The sequence below is a fragment of the Pseudophryne corroboree genome, chromosome 1 (assembly GCF_028390025.1).
Source record: "Pseudophryne corroboree isolate aPseCor3 chromosome 1, aPseCor3.hap2, whole genome shotgun sequence".
NCBI lineage: Eukaryota > Metazoa > Chordata > Amphibia > Anura > Myobatrachidae > Pseudophryne > Pseudophryne corroboree.
In genome coordinates, this window is record NC_086444.1 from 940,187,867 (window position 1) to 940,212,674 (window position 24,808).

The 24,808-nt window shown below is 48.4% G+C and overlaps 1 protein-coding gene across 5 annotated transcripts in view; it reads right to left on the minus strand.

The window, feature by feature from the left end:
* Positions 1-24,808, minus strand: part of MGAT4D (MGAT4 family member D) — a 480,101-nt gene that overhangs the window by 140,703 nt on the left and 314,590 nt on the right. For all 5 annotated transcript variants that reach the window (XR_010177447.1, XR_010177448.1, XR_010177446.1 and 2 more), the window contains one exon: positions 23,268-23,461. Coding sequence is in view for 2 of the 5 variants with exons in the window: in XM_063920377.1 (XP_063776447.1) it covers positions 23,268-23,461 (194 nt within the window). In the remaining 3 variants the exon portion in view is untranslated. The remainder of the gene's footprint in view (positions 1-23,267; positions 23,462-24,808) is intronic.

Consider the following 24,808-nt stretch of genomic DNA (forward strand, 5'->3'; position numbering starts at 1 on the left):
CACTGAGGACCACGTAGCCGCCTTGCACAATTGTTCGAGGGTCGCCCTAGAAGGTCCAACAGACAGAGTAAAATGGGCCTTTATAGTAGCAGGAGCTGGACGACCAGCCTGTACATAAGCATGTGCAATCCCCATTCTAATCCACCTGGCCAAGGTCTGCTTGTGAGCAGGCCAGCCACGTTTGTGAAAACCAAACAGTACAAAGAGAGAATCAGACTTCCTAATAGGATCTGTCCTCTTCACATAGATAAGGAGAGCCCGTACCACATCCAAAGACCGCTCTTTGGAAGACAATTCAGGAGAGGTAAAAGCCGGAACCACAATCTTCTGATTAATGTGGAAAGAAGACCCCACCTCAGGTAGGTACCAGGGACGTGTTCTAAGAACCGCCCGGTCACGGTGAATAATCAAATATGGTGACCTACAGGACAAGGCACCCAAATCCGACACCCGTCTAGCAGAGGCAAAAGCCAGCAAAAACAACACCTTAAGAGAAAGCCACTTAAGGTCTGACGATTCAAGAGGCTCAAACGGCGACCCTTGCAACGCCTCCAGAACCACCAACAAGTCCAGAGGAGCCAAACAGACAAGGTAGAAATATGAACCTTGATGGAGGCCAGATGAAGGCCCAAGTCCAGGCCCTGTTGTAGAAAGGCCAAAAGTTTGGCCGTACTAAACTTGTAATCGTCATGATTGTTAGATGCCCACCAAGCAAACTAAGAATTCCAGACCCTATGGTAAATCCGAGCAGAAGCCGGTTTCCGGGCCTTCAACATGGTTTGAATGACCGCCTCAGAAAATCCTTTGGCCCTCAAGACAGAAGCTTCAAGAGCCACAACGTCAAAGCCAACCGGGGCTAAATCCTGATATACACAGGGGCTCTGAACGAGGAGATCTGGGCGCTACGGGAGTAGAAGAGGACGCTTTATCGAGAGACCCTGAAGGTCTCAGAACCAATGCCGTCTGGGACACGCGGGAGCGATCCGAAGTAGGATTCCTCCTTCTTGCTTGAACTTCCTTATTACTCTGGGCAGGAGTGACACCAGAGGGAACACGTATGGCAGCTGAAAGTTCCATGGAATTGCCAGTGCGTCCACGAACGCTGCTTGAGGAACCCTTGACCTTGCTCCGAAGACCGGAATCTTGTGATTGTGTCGAGACGCCATCAGGTCCACATCTGGAAGGCCCCACCTGTCCACGAGGAGTTGAAACACCTCTGGATGGAGGCTCCACTCTCCGGCGTGTACGTCCTGACGACTGAGAAAGTCTGCTTCCCAGTTTAGGACCCCCGGAATGAATACTGCAGATATGGCTGGCAGATGGCGTTCCGCCCACTGAAGAATCCTTGATACTTCCTTCATTGCCATGCGGCTTCGAGTGCCGCCTTGATGATTGATGTACGCCACCGTGGTGGCGTTGTCCGACTGTACTTGAACAGGTCTGTTCTGTATTAAATGCTGGGCCAAGTTCAGAGCAGTTCCAGAATGTTTATCGGGATGAGAGACTCCTTCTTGGTCCACTGACCCTGAAGGGAGTGTTGCTCCAACACCGCGCCCCAACCTCTAACTGGGTCCTTCTGATGACGGATGCCAGTCTGAGATCCAGAAGGGACGACCCCTGCTCAATCGTTGGTCCTGAAGCCACCAGCTCAGTGACAGACGGAGACAAGGAGATCATTTGAGACCTGATCCGGTGAGGCAGGCCGTGCCACTTGGCAAGAATCAGCTTCTGTAGAGGGCAGGAATGGGCGTACTCCACCATGTCGAAAGCCGACACCATGAGACCTAGCACTTGCATTGCCCAATGTATCGACACCTGCGGACGAGATAGGAAGCATCGAATCCTGTCCTGAAGCTTCAGGACTTTCTCCTCAGACCAGAACAACCGCTGGTTGTGAGTGTCCAACAACGCCCCCAGGTGCACCATGCTCTGAGCAGGGACCAGGGAAGATTTCTTCCAGTTTATGAGCCACCCGTGGGCTTGCAGAAACTGGATAGTCAGATCCAGATGGAGTAGGAAAATTTCTAGGTAATTCGCCAGGATTAACAAGTCGTCCAGGTACGGTAGGATCCTGACCCCTTGACGGCGTCATTACCGCCATGACCTTGGTGAAGACTCGCGGAGCCGTGGTCAAACCAAAAGGTAACGCCCGAAATTGGTAATGGAAGTTTCCAACCACAAACCTCAGGTACCGATGATGCGACACTGCCATGGCAATATGCAGTTAAGTATCCTGTACGTCCAGGGAGACTATATAATCCCCAGGTTACAATGCCAGAACAATAGAGCGAAGAGTTTCCATACGAAACTTGGAGACCCTCACAAATTTGTTCAAGGGCTTGAGGTTGAGAATGGGCCGGGAGTACCCATTCGGTTTCGGGACTAGGAACAGCGGTGAATAGTACCCCTTGCCTCTCTGAGCCAGAGGCACCTGTACTACGACTCCTGTGTCCAGGAGGGACTATACCACCTGATCCGAAGGGACATCTCTCAGGCAAAATCTATGAGGGGGACGATTCTTAAAAGGATACGGCGTAACCTTGAGTGACGACTTCCCGTACCCAGGCATCGGAAGTGGTCTTCAAGCATTCCTGGGTAAAGCATAGAAGTTGGCGCCCCACCCTGGGCTCCCCCAGAGGGAGGCCCGCCCCATCATGCGGCAGGCTTGTCAGTTTTGGAAGCAGGCTGGCGAGCAGCCCAGGCCCATTTGGGTTTGGAAGTGCGAACCTGTTTCGGGTACGCCTGACCTTTTGCTTTCCCTTAAGGACGAAAGGGAGTACCTCTTAGCCTTCGGAACTGAAGGAGCAGTACTAGGTAGACATGCTAATTTAGCAGAAGCTAAGGCAGCTACTATCTTGTTGAGGTCTTCTCCGAAAAGAATGTCTCCTTTAAAAGGGAGTACCTCCAGGGTTTTCTTAGAGTCCAGATCAACAGACCAGGATCATAACCAAAGAATCCGGTGAGCCAAAATGGACGTAGTAGAAGCCTTGGCCGCCAGAATACCGGCATCAGAAGCCGCATCCTTAATATAATGAGACGCTGTGACAATATATGACAGACATTGTCTAGCATGATCAGAAGCATTGGAAGGCAACTCCGCCTCCAGCTCCTGAGCCCACGCTGCAACAGCCTCTGCAGTCCATGTCGCTGCAATGGTGGGCCTATGTGCAGCACCAGTTAGGGTGTAAATTGCCTTTAAACAACCCTCCACACGCTTATCCATCGGTTCTTTCAGGGACGTGATGGTAGTTACAGGCAGAGCCGAGGATACCACCAGCCGCGCCACCTGCGAATCCACTGGCAGGGGTGTTTGCCAATCTTTACTTGGCTCCGCTGCGAGGGGGTAGCGAGCTAGCATCTTCTTGTGAGGCGTGAATTTCTTTCCTGGATTTTCCCAGGACTCCTGACGTATGTCAACTAAATGGTCAGAATGAGGTGAAACTTGTTTAACCACTTTCTGACGTCTAAACCTATCCGGTTTCTTAGGGGCAGCATCAGGCTCCGGGTCATCAGTAATTTGAAGAATGAGCCTGATAGCATCCAACAAGTCAGGAACATCCACCTCTGAAACAGCTTTCCCATCAGAAGCGTCGGGATCAGAATCTGTGGGGTCAGTTTAAACGCCATCCTCATCAGATGAGGTGTCTGGGACGTTGGTGGATTGTGAGGAAGTAATGGCCCACTTAGAGGACCCCTTGGTCTTAGGCGGGCGAGGGTAACACTCCTGAGTAGTCAGTGATTGGTTCAATTGCTGTAACTAAGCGGACAGTTGATCTGCCCATGGTGGGTTAACCGCGGGGACCATAAGCGGTTGTACCGGCACAGGGGGTCCCATAGGGGGCATTAGTCTAGTTACCAGCGTATTAAAAAGCGTGGAGAAGGTAGCCCAAGGTGGGTCATTTTGAACCCCTGTTGCTACAGTCCCACTTGGGGGTAAGGATTGCCCAGAACCTGAACCTTCAGCTGCTATTTTTTTCTCAAATGTGTCTGCAGCGTCACCACCACGCAATGTGGGATCAGCACCAGCACCATTGCCCTTTGTAGCTGACATATCCAAAAGCTCAATGCAAGGCAACACAGTACAATATCAGCAGCACAATACCTGACAAGACCTCCCTGTGCAGTGTATCAGCACAAACAGGGAATTCAAGAGGTATATGGTGACTAAAAATCACAGAGAAAAATACACACTGAGTATATCCTGTGAACTACCTGTATTAAATGATAAACCTGACACACTTAGCCCCTTCAGGTTATAGAATATAGGGATAGCAATCTGAGTGAGATACACAAAATGGAGGTCACACAGCAGCTATATGCACACACACATAGTCACAATGTACAATGCAGAAATTATGACATGCAATAAAACTGCACTGGACTAGTAATACAGAGTAGTACTAAGTATAGCTATACACTCAATAGATATATAACAATGCACAGTAAAGACTGGATGTATATCACAGGGTACTTATAATATATAACCCTGACTAAAGGCTGGTACTCACCAGCCGATGCGGGAGAGATGTGTGCTGCGCGAACCGCTCAGCACACATCTCTCCCGCCGCTCAGCACAGCGCGATATGTGCTGAGCGTGCGGGGGGAGAGGCGCTCATTTCACCCAGCGGGTGAAACGAGCGACCCGCTAGATTGGCCTGCATGGCAGGCCAATCTAGCACCAGCGATAGCGATGCGCAGGGCTGCGCATCACTATCGCTGTGGGGGCTACACACGGAGCGATCCTGCTTAAAATCTAAGCAATCTAGTCAGATTGCTTAGATTTTAACCAGCGATCGCTCCGTGAGTACCCCCCTTAAATGCACTCTTAACTAACACTGTCAGCAGACATGTAGAATACTTAAGTGTCCTGTAAAATGCACAGCGCTGACATGCAGGTGGCTTTACAGAGAAGGATTTGCCCAAACAGTCCCAGGATCAGCTCAGCTTGTCCTAATGGCACCCAAACGCTGACAGGGAGTGAGGGAGAGAGATGCAGCTCCAGGGCGGGAACATTTACTCTAAATGGCGCCCTGGGGATGGGGGAGGGGCTACAGGTCAAAGTCTTATCCCCCTGCTGGACTTCACCATCGGGTACTGTGGGCTTATATAAACCGTTTATGAGAGAAAACTGACCTGTGCCCTTGCCCTGGTAGTCTAGTGGGGTCCCTGTACTACCACAGTGTCCACGTCAGCGCGCGCGGCCCGCCTCCCACCGGCCGCGCAGGATTGCGATTTACAGTGGGTCCCGCCGGGGGGACCCACTTACCTCCTCCCTGAGTGCGGCCACGTGATCCAGGAGGACAGACGTCGTGTGTGTGACTAATTGGAAGAAAACCAGAGCCTCCGCTGTAGGTACCCAGCAGCCAGGGCGCGGGAGTGTACAGCGCTGCTGGGGGAGGTTATGGAGCTGCAGCAGGAGATGTCTGACTGACATCTAACACAGTCAGAGTGTCTGCTGCAGCCTTTGAAGTCTTCATTTTTCTTTAAAAGGGTCTTCTCAGGGCTGCAGGAGCAGCCCCCTGTTGTATGCCTGCTTACGGCATGGCACCAACTACAAAACTGAGCTCCTGTGCAAGGAGGCGGGGTTATAGAGCAGGCGGCACTAGGCATTCTGGGAACAGTCAAAGCTTTGAGCCTGTTGGTGCCTCGGATCAAGATCTTACTCTACACCCCCGATGTCAATCCCTGTGTAGCCCAGTGTACCCCGCAGCAGAAAAATCTGCTTTTCTTCATTGGGGTATGACCGAGAGAGACGATAGGAGAGTAAGTGACAGATAAGCCTCTCCTTTCAATAAGAAACTGCCTGGGGCCGCACTTCATGCAATGATACCTCACTGAAAAAAGACATCATGGGAGGCTTGCCTCACTGTTGGGGCCGTGCATAGAGAGTCATGTGGCCGACCCTCCCTCAGCGCCAGGATGCGGCTGTTAAGTGCCTGTGCATGGGGAGAGTGGTTGCTGCTCCATGCTCTGGTTGGCTGATGGCATCCCTGCTTGCAGCATAGCACGGCGGGTCCCTTGGGCTCAGAGAAATGAACAATTCAGGATCCACACTCCAGTGCACAACATCCACTCCCAGCCCCACTATAGGTGAGTGTAATGGTGGGACCCACTGGTGGGAGTTGCACTGAAATGCTGACAGGTGTCGGGCTGGGGCACATATACACACACATATATATATATATATATATATATATATATATATATATATATTTATATTCTCTAGTACATATATGCGAGCAGTGCCTCCCCAGACTTCTACCGCACTGCACATCATTGGTTGCAACATGGTTTGTTCCTAATACAAAGTTACTGTACTTGTGTAGTTTTTTTATTTCCATATCAGAATCAGGCTCTATGTCCCAAGAGGCCCAATGGTGTCTTCCTCCTCAGTGATGTCCTCTCTTGTGTTGTCAATAGCCTTACGCTGCTAGGAATGGGTCACTATCAAATATGAATTTGTAGGGGCGAGCCGCCCATACTCACAGCTGTTCATCCCAGCAAGGCTTCGGTGAAGCTGGGAAGGTTTTGCTGTGTCCTGTTTGCCAGCCATGGGGACTTTATCGCCAATGGCATCTATAGATGGCATAATGTTTTTAAGTAAAAGAGTGGTAAATGGATGAAAACTAAAGCATTGCATTCCCCATACCCGAGTATTGGGCAGCTAGAATGAGGGACAAGTAGGCTGTCCATAAAATTGAAACCCCTTCTTAAATTTTCACTAGCCTGTGATAACGCCATTACCCATGGGACCCAGGAGAAAAAAGGATTATAACCCCTTGTTAAATAGGCCCTTGAAAGAATTGCATACTTTTTGCAATAGTAGCCACAGCCCTGAACAGGAAGCTGTGTAAGTTATCTGAAATGACAGCCATGGTCACTGTCCATATACTAGCGGCATTATAATATGTACCTCCTGCCTCTTCATCCTCTGACGTACTACTTTACACTAACTTTAATTTCTTCTTCCACAAACCACTTTTTTTTTTTACCCATTACTCAAACCACTTTTATTTACCCATTGCTCTCCCCAGGGCTGTGGAGTCGGTACTCCAAACCTCTAATTTCTCTATATTACTACTGTCCAACTTCAATATGAATCGCCAATGTATATTAATGTATAAGAAACAAATGAAATGTAGCAATATGGTAGTCCAAGGCATTGTCATCACCACCACAAACTATCAGGCTACATATACATATACATATATATATATATATATATATATATATATACACACACACACACACACTCTCAATAGACAGATGAGGCGGCACTCGGAGACTTGAAATCACAGGAAACTTGTATTAAGTGCAAATCAACGTATCGGGGTTTCCCCCTTCGTCAGGATCTGTCAGGACTTTGTCCCCCAGGGGAAGGCACCCAAGCAAGCCAGTCCTATTTTGGGACAGTTCCTAGTGCCAGAGTCTTTGTTTGCTATATATATATATATATATATATATATATATATATATATATATATATATACACACACACATACATACATATACACACACACACACACACACACACACACCTGCAGACTGTACCTACTATCTGTCTGACATTTGAATCGACCACATGATGAGGGTAGTGTGTACTCACAATTTAACTGATGCATTTATTAACACTTTTCAAAAGTGAGCTGTCTCCCTAGATTTGAAACTGACTGGCTAAGGTTCACTATGAGCCTGTAATTTACCTTAATTGATTTAAATTAGTATACTAGTAACAATATTTACTAGTTATTCCCACACCTTGTATATGCGTTGTGTATATTTAATTTACTGTATTTATAATTTAGAGTATTATTTTCATCTGTTTCATTGTTGGATTCTTTCAGGTGTTTGTGGTGTATCTTTATTGGAATAAATTTCAATTAAAATAAAGGAGTTGATGTCATGATGTATACAGTACATCACTGGTGGTGATGTAGTGTTTGCACAGCTTGATAAATGTATCTGAGCAGACCTGAAACGTTGCTATTTCCTGCATTAAGAAAACTCCAGCAGTTTATGAATTCAAACTGTTTCCAGAGTGCTGTTCCTTTCTGCACATACATCATCCGTTTGTTCTGGCACCCAGCAGAATATCTGAATGTCTGGAGTGCCCACATATATTGCTTAATCCATAGAGGTCGAGCCTGAATCCACAGAGAACTCACTTGAATTTTAGTTTGCCGGAGTTTTATTCTACCACCTTAAGCCTGTATACTAACGGGATACGGTCATTAGGTCGACATGGTCACTACGTCGACATGTAAAAAGATTGACATGCATTTTGAAAAATAAATTTTTTTTTTTAAAACTGTTTCATACTTTACGATCCACGTGGACTACGATTGGGAATAGTAACTTGTGCCGAGCGCAGCGGTAGCAGAGTGAATCACCTTGCCCGAAGCATGGCAAGAGAAGCGAGCCATGAGATGGGACACAGTGCACTAATTGGGGTTCCCCGTCACTTTACGAAGAAAACGACAAAAAAAAAAAAAACCTCATGCCGACATTTTTCCATGTCGACCTAATGACCATGTCAACCTAGTGTATATCGACCAATAGTAGTCGACCTAATGGCTGTTGACCTAAGTGTGGTCGACCTAATGACCCATACCCATATTAACACATCTGTGTACACAATAAGGCCTATAAAAGGTGTGCTTTATGCATAAAAAATAATAAGAATTTACTCACCGGTAATTCTATTTCTCATAGTCCGTAGTGGATGCTGGGGACTCCGTAAGGACCATGGGGATTAGCGGCTCCGCAGGAGACTGGGCACAACTATAAAGAAAGCTTTTAGACTACTGGTGTGCACTGGCTCCTCCCACTAAGACCCTCCTCCAGACCTCAGTTAGGATACTGTGCCCGGAAGAGCTGACACAATTAGGAAGGATTTTGAATCCCGGGTAAGACTCATACCAGCCACACCAATCACACCGTATAACTCGCGATACAATACCCAGTTAACAGCATGATAACAACTGAGCCTCTCAACAGATAGCTCAACAATAACCCTTTAGTTAAGCAATAACTATATACAAGTATTGCAGACAATCCGCACTTGGGATGGACGCCCAGCATCCACTACGGACTATGAGAAATAGAATTACCAGTGAGTAAATTCTTATTTTCTCTAACGTCCTAAGTGGATGCTGGGGACTCCGTAAGGACCATGGGGATTATACCAAAGCTCCCAAACGGGCGGGAGAGTGCGGATGACTCTGCAGCACCGAAAGAGAGAACTCAAGGTCCTCCTCAGCCAGGGTATCAAATTTGTAGAATTTTGCAAACGTGTTTGCCCCTGACCAAGTAGCAGCTCGGCAAAGTTGAAGAGCCGAGACCCCTCGGGCAGCCGCCCAAGAAGAGCCCACTTTCCTCGTGGAATGGGCTTTCACTGATTTAGGATGCGGCAGTCCAGCCGCAGAATGTGCAAGCTGAATCGTACTACAGATCCAGCGAGCAATAGTCTGCTTAGAAGCAGGTGCACCCAACTTGTTGGGAGCATACAGGATAAAGAGCGAGTCAGTCTTCCTGACTCCAGCTGTCCTGGAAACATAAATTTTTAGGGCCCTGACTACAGCCAACAACTTGGAAGCCTCCAAGTCATTTGTAGCCGCAGGCACCACGATAGGTTGGTTCAGATGAATACCACTTTGGGGAGAAACTGGGGACGAGTCCTCAATTCTGCCCTATCCATATGGAAAATCAGATAAGGGCTTTTACATGAAAAAGCCGCCAATTCTGAAACACGCCTGGCCGAAGCCAAGGCCAACAACATGACCACTTTCCACGTGAGATATTTCAAATCCACGGTTTTCAGTGGCTCAAACCAATGTGACTTTAGGAAATCCAACACCACGTTGAGATCCCAAGGTGCCACTGGAGGCACAAAAGGGGGCTGAATATGCAGCACTCCCTTAACAAAAGTCTGAACTTCAGGTAGTGAAGCCAATTCTCTCTGGAAGAAAATCGATAGAGCCGAAATCTGGACCTTAATGGAACCCAATTTAAGGCCCATAGTCACCCCTGACTGTAGGAAGTGCAGGAACCGGCCCAGCTGAAATTCTTCCGTTGGGGCCTTCCTGGCCTCACACCACGCAACATATTTTCGCCATATGCGGTGATAATGGTTTGCGGTTACTTCTTTCCTAGCTTTTATCAGCGTAGGAATGACTTCCCCCGGAATGCCCTTTTCCTTCAGGATCCAGTGTTCAACCGCCATGCCGTCAAACGCAGCCGCGGTAAGTCTTGGAACAGACAGGGCCCCTGCTGCAGCAGGTCCTGTCTGAGCGGTAGAGGCCATGGGTCCTCTGACATCATTTCTCGAAGTTCCGGATACCAAGCTCTTCTTGGCCAATCCGGAACAATGAGTATAGTTCTTACTCCTCTTCTCCTTATTATCCTCAGTACCTTTGGTATGAGAGGAAGAGGAGGGAACACATAAACCGATCGGTACACCCACGGTGTTACCAGAGCGTCCACAGCTATCGCCTGCGGGTCTCTTGACCTGGCGCAATATTTTTCTAGCTTTTTGTTTAGGCGGGACGCCATCATGTCCACCTGTGGTTTTTCCCACTGGTTTACAATCATTTGAAAGACTTCTGGATGAAGTCCCCACTCTCCCGGGTGGAGGTCGTGCCTGCTGAGGAAGTCTGCTACCCAGTTGTCCACTCCCGGAATGAACACTGCTGACAGTGCTAACACGTGATTTTCCGCCCATCGGAGAATCCTTGTGGCTTCTGCCATCGCCGTCCTGCTTCTCGTGCCGCCCTGTCGATTTACATGGGCGACCGCCGTGATGTTGTCTGACTGGATCAGTACCGGCTGGTTTTGAAGCAGGGGTTTTGTCTGACTTAGGGCATTGTAAATGGCCCTTAGTTCCAGAATATTTATGTGCAGGGAAGTCTCCTGACTTGACCATAGTCCTTGGAAGTTTCTTCCCTGTGTGACTGCTCCCCAGCCTCGAAGGCTGGCATCCGTGGTCACCAGGACCCAGTCCTGTATGCCGAATCTGCGGCCCTCTTGAAGATGAGCACTCTGCAGCCACCTCAGCAGAGACACCCTTGTCCTTGGAGACAGGGTTATCAGACGATGCATCTGAAGATGCGATCCGGACCACTTGTCCAACAGGTCCCACTGAAAGGTTCTTGCATGAAACCTGCCGAATGGAATCGCTTCGTAGGAAGCTACCATTTTTCCCAGGATCCGCGTGCAGTGATGCACCGACACCTGTTTTGGTTTTAGGAGGCCTCTGACTAGAGATGACAGCTCCTTGGCCTTCTCCTCCGGGAGAAACACTTTTCTCTGTTCTGTGTCCAGAACCATCCCTAGGAACAGCAGGCGTGTCGTAGGGACCAGCTGTGACTTTGGAATGTTTAGAATCCAGCCGTGCTGTTGTAGCACTTTCCGAGATAGTGCTACCCCTACCAACAACTGCTCTCTGGACCTCGCCTTTATCAGGAGATCGTCCAAGTACGGGATAATTAAAACTCCCTTCCTTCGAAGGAGTATCATCATTTCCGCCATTACCTTGGTAAAGACCCTCGGAGCCGTGGAGAGACCGAACGGCAACGTCTGGAATTGGTAATGACAATCTTGTACCACAAACCTGAGGTACTCCTGGTGAGGATGGTAAATGGGGACATGTAGGTAAGCATCCTTGATGTCCAGCGATACCATGTAATCTCCCTCGTCCAGGCTAGCAATAACCGCCCTGATTGATTCCATCTTGAACTTCAATTTTTTTATATAGGTGTTCAAGGATTTCAAATTTAAAATGGGTCTCACCGAACCGTCCGGTTTCGGTACCACAAACATTGTGGAATAGTAGCCCCTTCCTTGTTGAAGTAGGGGCACCTTTACTATCACTTGTTGTGAATACAGCTTTTGAATTGCCTGTAACACTGCCTCCCTGCCTGAGGGAGTGGTTGGCAAGGCAGATTTGAGAAAACGGCGGGGGAGGGGGGGGGAGACGTCTCGAATTCCAGTTTGTACCCCTGAGATACTATTTGAAGGATCCAGGGATCCACCCGTGAGTGAGCCCACTGATTGCTGAAATTTTTGAGACGGGCCCCCACCGTACCTGGCTCCGCCTGTGGAGCCCCAGCGTCATGCTGTGGACTTAGAGGAAGCAGGGGAGGACTTTTGCTCCTGGGAACTAGCTGTATGCTGCAGCTTTTTCCCTCTACCTCTGCCTCTGGGCAGAAAGGACGCGCCTTTAACCCGCTTGCCCCTATTGGGCCGAAAGGACTGTACCTGATAATACGGTGCTTTCTTTGGCTGTGAGGAAACATGGGGTAAAAATGTAGACTTCCCAGCTGTTGCTGTGGAAACGAGGTCCGAGAGACCATCCCCGAACAATTCCTCACCCTTATAAGGCAGAACTTCCATGTGTCGTTTGGAATCTGCATCACCTGTCCACTGCCGAGTCCATAACCCTCTCCTGGCAGAAATGGACATTGCACTAATTTTGGATGCCAGCCGGCAAATATCCCTCTGTGCATCCCTCATGTATAAAAGTGCGTCTTTTATATGCTCTACGTTTAGCAAAATAGTGTCCCTGTCTAGGGTATCTATATTTTCTGACAGGCAATCTGACCACGCAGCAGCAGCGCTGCACATCCAGGCTGAAGCTATAGCCGGTCTCAGTATCACACCCGTGTGTGTATATATAGATTTCAGGATAGCCTCCTGCTTTCTATCAGCAGATTCCTTCAGGGCGGCCGTATCCGGAGACGGTAGTGCCACCTTCTTTGACAAGCGTGTGAGCGCTTTATCCACCCTAGGGGATGTTTCCCAGCGTGACCTATCCTCTGGCGGGAAAGGGTAAGCCATTAGAAATTACCATCTTTTTATCAGGGGAAGCCCACGCTTCTTCACACACTTCATTTAACTCTTCAGATGGAGGAAAAGCTACTGGTAGTTTTTTCTCTCCAAACATTATACCCTTTTTTGTGGTACCGGGGGTAACATCAGAAATGTGCAACACATTTTTCATTGCCTCAATCATGTAACGTGTGGCCCTACTGGAAGTTACATTAGTCTCTTCGTCGTCGACACTGGAGTCAGTATCCGTGTCGACATCTGTGTCAACCATCTGAGGTAGCGGGCGTTTTAGAGCCCCTGATGGTTTTTGAGACGCCTGGGCAGGCACAGGCTGAGAAGCCGGCTGTCCCACATTAGGTATGTCGTCAAACCTTTTATGTAAGGAGTCGACACTATCACGTAATTCCTTCCACAGCACCATCCACTCAGGTGTCGACCCCGCAGGGGGTGACATCACATTTACAGGCATCTGCTCCGCCTCCACATAAGCCTCCTCATCAAACATGTCGACACAGCCATACCGACACACCGCAAACACACAGGGAATGCTCTGACAGAGGACAGGACCCCACAAAGCCCTTTGGGGAGACAGAGAGAGAGTATGCCAGCACACACCAGAGCGCTATATAACACTGGGATCCCACTATCAATGAGTGTTTTCCCTATAGCTGCTTTTTTATATATATTACATATATATATATATATATATATATATATATATATCTATCTATACTGCGCCTAAATTTAGTGCCCCCCCTCTCTTTTTTACCCTTCTGTAGTATTCTCAGACTTCAGGGGAGAGCCAGGGAGCTTCCTTCCAGCGGAACTGTGAGGGAAAAATGGCGCCAGTGTGCTGAGGGAGAAGCCCCGCCCCTTTTTCGGCTGACTTTCTCCCGCTTTTTCTGTGATACTGGCAGGGGTAATTTTACATCTATATAGCCTCTGGGACTATATATGATGTATATTTTGCCAGCCAAGGTGTTATTTATTGCCCTCAGGGCGCCCCCCCCCCCCCCCAGCGCCCTGCACCCATCAGTGACCGAAGTGTGAGGTGTACATGAGGAGCAATGGCGCACAGCTGCAGTGCTGTGCGCTACTTTGGTGAAGACCGAAGTCTTCTGCCGCCGATTTTCTGGACCTTCTTCGTGCTTCTGGCTCTGTAAGGGGGACGGCGGCGCGGCTCCGGGAACGAACACCAAGGTCGGGTCCTGCGGTCGATCCCTCTGGAGCTAATGGTGTCCAGTAGCCTAAGAAGCCCAAACTACCACCTGTTAGGTAGGTTCGCTTCTTCTCCCCTTAGTCCCTCGCTGCAGTGAGTCTGTTGCCAGCAGATCTCACTGAAAATAAAAAACCTAAATATACTTTCTTTCTAGGTGCTCAGGAGAGCCCCTAGTGTGCATCCAGCTCAGCCGGGCACAAGAATCTAACTGAGGTCTGGAGGAGGGTCTTAGTGGGAGGAGCCAGTGCACACCAGTAGTCTAAAAGCTTTCTTTATAGTTGTGCCCAGTCTCCTGCGGAGCCACTAATCCCCATGGTCCTTACGGAGTCCCCAGCATCCACTTAGGATGTTAGAGAAAAATAAATGCATTTTTATGCAAGATTTATGTATGTTGTATAACCTTCAATGTAAAGATTAACCCCTGAAGAAGTCTTGTCAGACGAAACGTGGAAGGTTAAGTTTTGTAAGATTCACTTTGGAGCAGGCTGTAAATGTGCAAGTATACTAAGTAATTGGGTCAAATCTATTACCATCTTTCAGTTTAATATAACCCAAGACTTTAAGAAAACAGCACCTCCTTCAACCCTTGTAAACCATATTATCGGCCTCACTATCAGGAGATCTTTTTAGGGGTGCAGCTCAGATACTACTTATTACCGTGCAGGATAAAGGTATTTCTATATCTTATGTTTAACAGAAACATAAGATATGCCTTAAAACTAAAGATTTTAGAGCACCAGCTCTAAATCAGGGCCATCACTAGTACTCAACCTATGAGCTGTACAACTACCACAACATCTGCACATGTGTTAATGCGAACGTTAATACTTATATTCTAACATAAGTTTCTATTTTAAAGCTGAAGTCAGAACATTTCTACAGACTGCACCCAAAGTGATTCCGCTACACAGCTACTCACCAGATTTTTCGTCCTTTAGGAAACACACACATATATATATATATATATATATATATATACACATATATATATATATATATATATACACATATATATATATATATATATATACACACATACATACACACACACACACACACACACACACACAGGCTTCGGAACGGGGGGGCAAGGGGGCAGCTTGCCCCCCCCCCCCCCCCTTCCCAAACATCAGAGGCGCCGGTTGATTTACAGGAGGAGCGATGTGCGGTCAGTTAAAAGACCGCACTTCATAACCTCCGTGCAGGGACCCCCACCCAGAGCCGGCTCTAGCTATAGGCAATTGCAAATCTAAGCCTAGTGCCGACAGAGTTTTGAAACACATCATGGATGGCGTGTCTGGCTGCTGAGATCGGAGGGGCAGCTCAGCAGTCAGCACGCAGCAGCAGGGCGCAGACAGGGGGCCTCGGTTGAGGACATGTGTGGGCGGAGCTATAAACTCTCCATGGCTGAGCGCTCTCCAGCGAGTGACTTGACAACTGAGTGTATGATATCGCGCCTTGACAGGGGGGGTGTCAGGAAGGTTGCGCAGAGGCAGCTTGCTGTCCGGGAACAAGAAAGCGGCGGCAGCACTGCAGGGACAGCACGGTGTGGTGAGCGGAGGGAGCAATGCAAGAATCGGGCGTTCAGGAGGTCTCCTTTCCAGTACTCCCAGCAGCTGCACTCCCACCCCGCCGAGGACAAGGTAAGCTGCCACCCCGCCGAACAGGGCCACTGGCCTGAGCACCTGTCGGATTCCAGTGCCGGCATTCTGACAAGTGTCGGGATTCTGGCGCTGGTACCCTGACCGTCGGGATGCCCACTACATCCCGTCAGGGATACCCTTAATGTATGCAGTATGGGTGCAGTTCAGTGTACAGTATGTCATGGCCGCCTCCAATATTACAGCGCAGACATCCAAAATAATATATATTATATACACATACAACGATCTTCCACCTACTTCTTACAAAGAATAAAGCATCAAAAAAGGGTTAAGGTTACCTAAAGGATAAAAAAAGTGGCAGTCTAGAAAGGCCAAGTGGTTCTTATCTGCTATCACAGTCTGTGTTTCTATGTAAGCAGAGTCTGGAGCTCCGCCTTCCAGTTCACTGCGTGGCGGTGATGGCGTCTCTCCCACAGTATTGAATGAGGAGCGGCGGGAGTCCGGAGCAGTGGCAAACCGTTGCAGTGAGTCAGCAGTCTGGTGAGTCACCCAGCAGGGGGGAATGGGTGGGTGGTAAAGGGAGGCCAACTCGTAAACTACAGTATATTCATCATCATAAACTGGGCTCAGCGGCTCCCTGCATCCATCCTATGTGCTCCATACCCATTCTCCCTTACTGCACTCCACACTGATCATCCATCACTGCTCCCTACACACACCCTCCCTTACTGCTCTCTACAATGATCCTCACTACAATGCTCCCTACACCCATCCTCACTTTTAATTACATTCACTGCTCCTTACAATCACAGTCACTGCTTCCTACACTCACCCTCACTGCTCCCTACACTTACCCTCCCTCACTGCTCCCTACACCCTTCTTCACTGCTCCCCATACTCACCCTTACTCACTGCTCCATACAATGACCCTTACTCACTGCTCCCTGTGCCCATTCTTTATGCAGCCCACCCACCCTTCCTTACTGCGCTCTACACTGACCATCCATCATTGTACCCTACATCTATATTAGAATAAACAAAGATATTAGAATAATCAATAATTTATTGTTTTTCAAAGTAATAGTTGAATTCTAATGCCGCCACCCCCCCCCCCCCCTTCCCCCCTTTGCATAAGTCTGATCTAGAAACAGGACTAGTGTTATTTGTTGTCAGCAGAGCAGTGCCGCGATTCACGGCTATTTAGGGGGCGTGGCCTAATGCAGAGGAGTTCCCGTCTCCATAGGAGACCTGTGTGGCTGTGCTGTGTAATCTAGTGTCTGTCTCTCCCACTCACTCCACTCACTCTCCCTAACACTTTCTCTCCTTTTGCTCCCTGACACTGTCTCCCTCCCTCTCTCTCCCTGACACTGTCTCCCTCTCTCTCTCCCTGACACTGTCTCCCTCTCTCTCTCCCCCTGACACTGTCTCCCTCTCCCCCCCTGACACTGTCTCCCTCTCTCTCTCCCCCCCTGACACTGTCTCTCTCCCTGACACGTCTCTCTCTCTCCTTGACACTCTCCCGACCGTGGTGCCACCTCGATTTCGTCCCCGTAGTTCCGCCTCCTCCTCCTGGTGGCTCCACCCCCAGGGGCGCCAAACTCAGGCTCTAACTTGCCCCCCCAACCTAAAAATGTTCTGACGCCCCTGTGTATGTATATATATATATATATATCTATATATATATCTATATATATCTATATATATCTATATATATATATATATATATATATATATATATATATATATATATATATCTATCTATCTATATATATATATATATATATATAATAAGAATTTACTTACCGATAATTCTATTTCTCATAGTCCGTGGTGGATGCTGGGGACTCCGAAAGGACCATGGGGAATAGCGGCTCCGCAGGAGACTGGGCACAAAAGTAAAAGCTTTAAGACTACCTGGTGTGCACTGGCTCCTCCCCCTATGACCCTCCTCCAAGCCTCAGTTAGGATACTGTGCCCGGACGAGCGTACACAATAAGGAAGGATTTTGAATCCCGGGTAAGACTCATACCAGCCACACCAATCACACCGTACAACTTGTGATCTGAACCCAGTTAACAGCATGATAACAGAGGAGCCTCTGAAAAGATGGCTCACAACAATAATAACCCGATTTTTTGTAACAATAACTATGTACAAGTATTGCAGACAATCCGCACTTGGGATGGGCGCCCAGCATCCACTACGGACTATGAGAAATAGAATTATCGGTAAGTAAATTCTTATTTTCTCTGACGTCCTAGTGGATGCTGGGGACTCCGAAAGGACCATGGGGATTATACCAAAGCTCCCAAACGGGCGGGAGAGTGCGGATGACTCTGCAGCACCGAATGAGAGAACTCCAGGTCCTCCTCAGCCAGGGTATCAAATTTGTAGAATTTAGCAAACGTGTTTGCCCCTGACCAAGTAGCTGCTCGGCAAAGTTGTAAAGCCGAGACCCCTCGGGCAGCCGCCCAAGATGAGCCCACTTTCCGTGTGGAATGGGCTTTTACAGATTTTGGCTGTGGCAGGCCTGCCACAGAATGTGCAAGCTGAATTGTACTACAAATCCAACGAGCAATAGTCTGCTTAGAAGCAGGAGCACCCAGCTTGTTGGGTGCATACAGGATAAACAGCGAGTCAGATTTTCTGACTCCAGCCGTCCTGGAAACATATATTTTCAGGGCCCTGACTACATCCAGCAACTTGGAATCCTCCAAGTCCCTAGTAGCCGCAGGCACCACAATAGGCTGGTTTAAGTGAAATGCTGAAACCACCTTAGGGAGAAATTGAGGACGAGTCCTCAATTCTGCCCTGTCCGTATGAAAAATTAGGTAAGGGCTTTTATAGGATAAAGCCACCAATTCTGAGACACGCCTGGCTGAGGCCAGGGCTAACAGCATTACCACTTTCCATGTGAGATATTTTAAGTCCACAGTGGTGAGTGGTTCAAACCAATGTGATTTTAGGAACCCCAAAACTACATTGAGATCCCAAGGTGCCACTGGAGGCACAAAAGGAGGCTGTATATGCAGTACCCCCTTGACAAACCTCTGGACTTCAGGAACTGAAGCTAGTTCTTTTTGGAAGAATATTGACAGGGCCGAAATTTGAACCTTAATGGACCCTAATTTTAGGCCCATAGACAGTCCTGTTTGCAGGAAATGCAGGAAACGACCCAGTTGAAATTCCTCTGTAGGGGCCTTCCTGGCCTCACACCACGCAACATATTTACGCCAAATACGGTGATAATGTTGCACAGTTACATCCTTCCTGGCTTTGATCAGGGTAGGGATGACTTCATCCGGAATGCCTTTTTCCTTCAAGATCCGGCGTTCAACCGCCATGCCGTCAAACGCAGCCGCGGTAAGTCTTGGAACAGACATGGTCCCTGCTGGAGCAGGTCCTTTCTTAGAGGTAGAGGCCACGGGTCTTCCGTGAGCATCTCTTGAAGTTCCGGGTACCAAGTCCTTCTTGGCCAATCCGGAGCCACGAGTATAGTCCTTACTCCTCTCCTTCTTATGATTCTCAGTACCTTGGGTATGAGAGGCAGAGGAGGGAACACATACACTGACTGGTACACCCACGGTGTTACCAGAGCGTCCACAGCTATTGCCTGAGGGTCCCTTGACCTGGCGCAATATCTGTCCAGTTTTTTGTTGAGGCGGGACGCCATCATGTCCACCTTTGGTTTTTCCCAACGGTTCACAATCATGTGGAAGACTTCTAGGTGAAGTCCCCACTCCCCCGGGTGGAGATCGTGTCTGCTGAGGAAGTCTGCTTCCCAGTTGTCCACTCCCGGAATGAACACTGCTAACAGTGCTATCACATGATTTTCCGCCCAGCGAAGAATCCTTGCAACTTCCGTCATTGCCCTCCTGCTTCTTGTGCCGCCCTGTCTGTTTACGTGGGCGACTGCCGTGATGTTGTCCGACTGGATCAGCACCGGCTGACCCTGAAGCAGAGGCCTTGCCTGACTTAGGGCATTGTAAATGGCCCTTAGTTCCAGGATATTTATGTGAAGTGACGTTTCCATGCTTGACCACAAGCCCTGGAAATTTCTTCCCTGTGTGACTGCTCCCCAGCCTCTCAGGCTGGCATCCGTGGTCACCAGGACCCAGTCCTGAATGCCGAATCTGCGGCCCTCTAGAAGATGAGCACTCTGCAACCACCACAGGAGAGACACCCTTGTCCTTGGAGACAGGGTTATCCGCTGATGCATTTGAAGATGCGATCCGGACCATTTGTCCAGCAGATCCCACTGAAAAGTTCTTGCGTGGAATCTGCCGAATGGAATCGCTTCGTAAGAAGCCACCATTTTTCCCAGGACCCTTGTGCATTGATGCACTGACACATGGCCTGGTTTTAGGAGGTTCCTGACTAGGTCGGATAACTCCCTGGCTTTCTCCTCCGGGAGAAACACCTTTTTCTGTACTGTGTCCAGAATCATCCCTAGGAACAGCAGACGTGTCGTCGGAATCAGCTGCGATTTTGGAATATTTAGAATCCATCCGTGCTGTCGTAGTACTACTTGAGATAGTGCTACTCCGACCTCTAACTGTTCTCTGGACCTTGCCCTTATCAGGAGATCGTCCAAGTAAGGGATAATTAAGACGCCTTTTCTTCGAAGAAGAATCATCATTTCGGCCATTACCTTGGTAAAGACCCGGGGTGCCGTGGACAATCCAAACGGCAGCGTCTGAAACTGATAGCGACAGTTCTGTACCACAAACCTGAGGTACCCTTGGTGAGAAGGGCAAATTGGGACATGGAGGTAAGCATCCTTGATGTCCAGAGACACCATATAGTCCCCTTCTTCCAGGTTCGCTATCACTGCTCTGAGTGATTCCATCTTGAATTTGAACCTTTGTATGTAAGTGTTCAAGGATTTCAGATTTAAAATAGGTCTCACCGAGCCGTCCGGCTTCGGTACCACAAACAGCGTGGAATAATACCCCTTTCCCTGTTGTAGGAGGGGTACCTTGATTATCACCTGCTGGGAATACAGCTTGTGAATGGCTTCCAATACCGCCTCCCTGTCGGGGGGAGACGTTGGTAAAGCAGACTTCAGGAACCGGCGAGGGGGAGACGTCTCGAATTCCAATTTGTACCCCTGAGATACTACCTGCAGGATCCAGGGGTCCACTTGCGAGTGAGCCCACTGCGCGCTGAAATTCTTGAGACGGGCCCCCACCGTGCCTGAGTCCGCTTGTAAGGCCCCAGCGTCATGCTGAGGACTTGGCAGAAGCGGGGGAGGGCTTCTGTTCCTGGGAAGAGGCTGTCTGCTGCAGTCTTTTTCCCCTTCCTCTGCCCCGGGGCAGATACGAGTGGCCTTTTGCCCGCTTGCCCTTATGGGGACGAAAGGACTGAGCCTAAATAGACGGTGTCTTTTTCTGCTGAGAGGTGACCTGGGGTAAAAAGGTGGATTTCCCAGCCGTTGCCGTGGCCACCAGGTCCGATAGACCGACCCCAAATAACTCCTCCCCTTTATACGGCAATACTTCCATATGCCGTTTGGAATCCGCATCACCTGACCACTGTCGCGTCCATAACCCTCTTCTGGCAGAAATGGACAGCGCACTTACTCTTGATGCCAGAGTGCAAATATCCCTCTGTGCATCTCTCATATATAGAAATGCATCCTTTAAATGCTCTATAGTCAATAATATATTGTCCCTGTCCAGGGTATCAATATTTTCAGTCAGGGAATCCGACCAAGCCACCCCAGCACTGCACATCCAGGCTGAGGCGATTGCTGGTCGCAGTATAATACCAGTATGTGTGTATATACTTTTTAGGATATTTTCCAGCTTCCTATCAGCTGGTTCCTTGAGGGCGGCCATATCAGGAGACGGTAACGCCACTTGTTTTGATAAGCGTGTGAGCGCCTTATCCACCCTAGGGGGTGTTTCCCAACGCGCCCTAACCTCTGGCGGGAAAGGTATAATGCCAATAATTTTTTAGAAATTAGCAGTTTTTTATCGGGGGAAACCCACGCTTCATCACACACCTCATTTAATTCATCTGATTCAGGAAAAACTACGGGTAGTTTTTTCACACCCCACATAATACCCTTTTTTGTGGTACTTGTAGTATCAGAAATGTTCAAAACCTCCTTCATTGCCGTGATCATGTAACGTGTGGCCCTACTGGAAAATACGTTTGTTTCCTCACCGTCGACACTGGAGTCAGTGTCCGTGTCTGGGTCTGTGTCGACCACCTGAGGTAACGGGCGCTTTAGAGCCCCTGACGGTGTTTGAGACGCCTGTACAGGTATTAACTGATTTGCCGGCTGTCTCATGTCGTCAACAGTCTTTTGTAAAGTGCTGACACTATCACGTAATTCCTTCCATAAGACCATCCAGTCAGGTGTCGACTCCCTAGGGGGTGACATCACTAATACAGGCAATTGCTCCGCCTCCATACCATTTTCCTCCTCATACATGTCGACACAACGTACCGACACACAGCACACACACAGGGAATGCTCTGATAGAGGACAGGACCCCACTAGCCCTTTGGGGAGACAGAGGGAGAGTTTGCCAGCACACACCAGAGCGCTATATATATATATACAGGGATAACCTTATATAAGTGTTTTTCCCTTATATAGCTGCTGTATAAATTTATCTGCCAATTAAGTGCCCCCTCTCTTGTTTTACCCTGTTTCTGTAGTGCAGGACTGCAGGGGAGAGTCAGGGAGCTTCCCTCCAACGGAGCGGTGAGGAAAAATGGCGCCAGTGTGCTGAGGAGATAGGCTCCGCCCCCTTCTCGGCGGCCGTTCTCCCGCTTTTTTATGGAAAAACAGGCATGAGTTAAATGCATCCATATAGCCCAGGAGCTATATGTGATGCATTTTTTGCCCCCTAAGGTGTTTATATTGCGTCTCAGGGCGCCCCCACCCAGCGCCCTGCACCCTCAGTGACCGGAGTGTGAAGTGTGCTGAGAGCAATGGCGCACAGCTGCGGTGCTGTGCGCTACCTTATTGAAGACAGGACGTCTTCTGCCGCCGATTTTTCCGGACCTCTTCTGCTCTTCTGGCTCTGTAAGGGGGACGGCGGCGCGGCTCTGGGACCCATCCATGGCTGGGCCTGTGATCGTCCCTCTGGAGCTAATGTCCAGTAGCCTAAGAAGCCCAATCCACTCTGCACGCAGGTGAGTTCGCTTCTTCTCCCCTTAGTCCCTCGATGCAGTGAGCCTGTTGCCAGCAGGTCTCACTGAAAATAAAAAACCTAAAACTAAACTTTTTTCTAAGCAGCTCAGGAGAGCCACCTAGACTGCACCCTTCTCGTTCGGGCACAAAAATCTAACTGAGGCTTGGAGGAGGGTCATAGGGGGAGGAGCCAGTGCACACCAGGTAGTCTTAAAGCTTTTACTTTTGTGCCCAGTCTCCTGCGGAGCCGCTATTCCCCATGGTCCTTTCGGAGTCCCCAGCATCCACTAGGACGTCAGAGAAAAAAAAAATAATATATATATATATATATATATATATATATAAAAATCTCTCTCTCTCTATCTTACTGTAAACAAAGAAAAGGAGATGGGAGAACACTACCTTTCAACAAGCAGGTATTTTAATCCAAGCCAGACAGGAGAGAAATACAGAGACAAGATAAACTTACCCTTCTAGCTGTAAAGCATTGTCAAACTCAAAGAGTATGTAGTCCCCAGCAACAGGAGAGAAGGACCAGAAGCACTCCTCACCCAGGTAGGCCTTCTGCAGGTTGTATTGCTGATACACCTTGAGACTGGTGCTCAGTTTTGCTGAAGGGTTATTATGAGGTTTGTATAATACTTTCTTATCAAAGTCTTTATCCTGAGGGGAAAGAGAAATATATCAGTTAATTTCAGATCTAACCAATAACACCTGATATATATGCACAATACAGAATGCCACTCTTACTGGGCAGTCATGCAATCTTTCTACCATGACTCACAACCAAACAATGGCTTCAAGGTCACAGCCAACAATGTATAAACAATGAAAGTATTTTGCAGGAAAAAAAAATCTTTCAAGTGCAATCAATGTTCAACAATAAACTGTGGGCCTGATTCTGATTTGGAAGCAAGGTAGAAAAAGCACATAACTTTGTGTCTGGAACAGACCTTTATGCAATGCAACGGAAGGAAATACATTTATATTTTTTTCTGTGCAGGATAAACACGGGTTGCTTTTACATGTAGTCCACAATGTTAGACAGCTTTATTTTTACACTGCAATTTAAATTTCAGTTTGGACTACGGAGGCCAATCCCGTGCCATTTTTTCAATCCCGGGTATCGGGATTCAAAAATGGTCAATCCCGGGATTCTCGGGATTGGTGTTTCTCTGTGTGGCCGCCCCCCTCGCCCCGCCCTGCACAAAACACTCACCATACACTGAGGCGGGCGGGTCAAATCTTCTCCTCCCTCCCAGCGGCTCCAAGCAGCGTATGACGGCGCAGCATGACCTCTCGCTGTACGTCACGCTGCGCTAGGGAGCCGCTAGGAGGTAGCTGGGCAGCGTCTGAGCATCCTGAAGACGCTCAATGCTGATCCCTCAATCAGGGTTGAGCGTTGCTCAATCGGCGTTGCTTCCAATCCTGGGATTGAGTCCCGGCCATTTTTGGGCCTAAATACCGGGATCCTGCTGATCCCTATCCCGGTATTGGCTTCCCTAGTTTGGACACACCTCGCGCAAATCAAAATCTATATGCACATGTTACATCTGCCCCACCTACAGTGCAATATGGTTTTGCCCAGTTTTTTTCTTTACTTCCAAATCTGAATAACCCCGTGTGCGATCACTACACTTTTTTTGTAACTATTTTTTGGTTATATCAATAATGATATAATACATTTCATCAATGGCACCAGAGACCTTTCAGTATGTTTTCTCGACAGTCATTATATGGGCATCATAATGTTGACAGGTACACAATGTTGACAGAAAAAAAGTTGACATTTTCAGAATGTCAACAGCCAAAAGATCCACAGGTTCGTACTGTTGACACAAAATTGTAGGGCTAAGCCTAACCCTAAAATTTCTATTGTGAACATGTTGGGTATCGCCATTTTAATTGTGTTGACATTATGACATTCAAAATAATTGTGTTGACTTTTTGATTGTCAACATTGTTTAATACATCCCCAAAAGAAACACAATATACCTACTGAAATCTTAA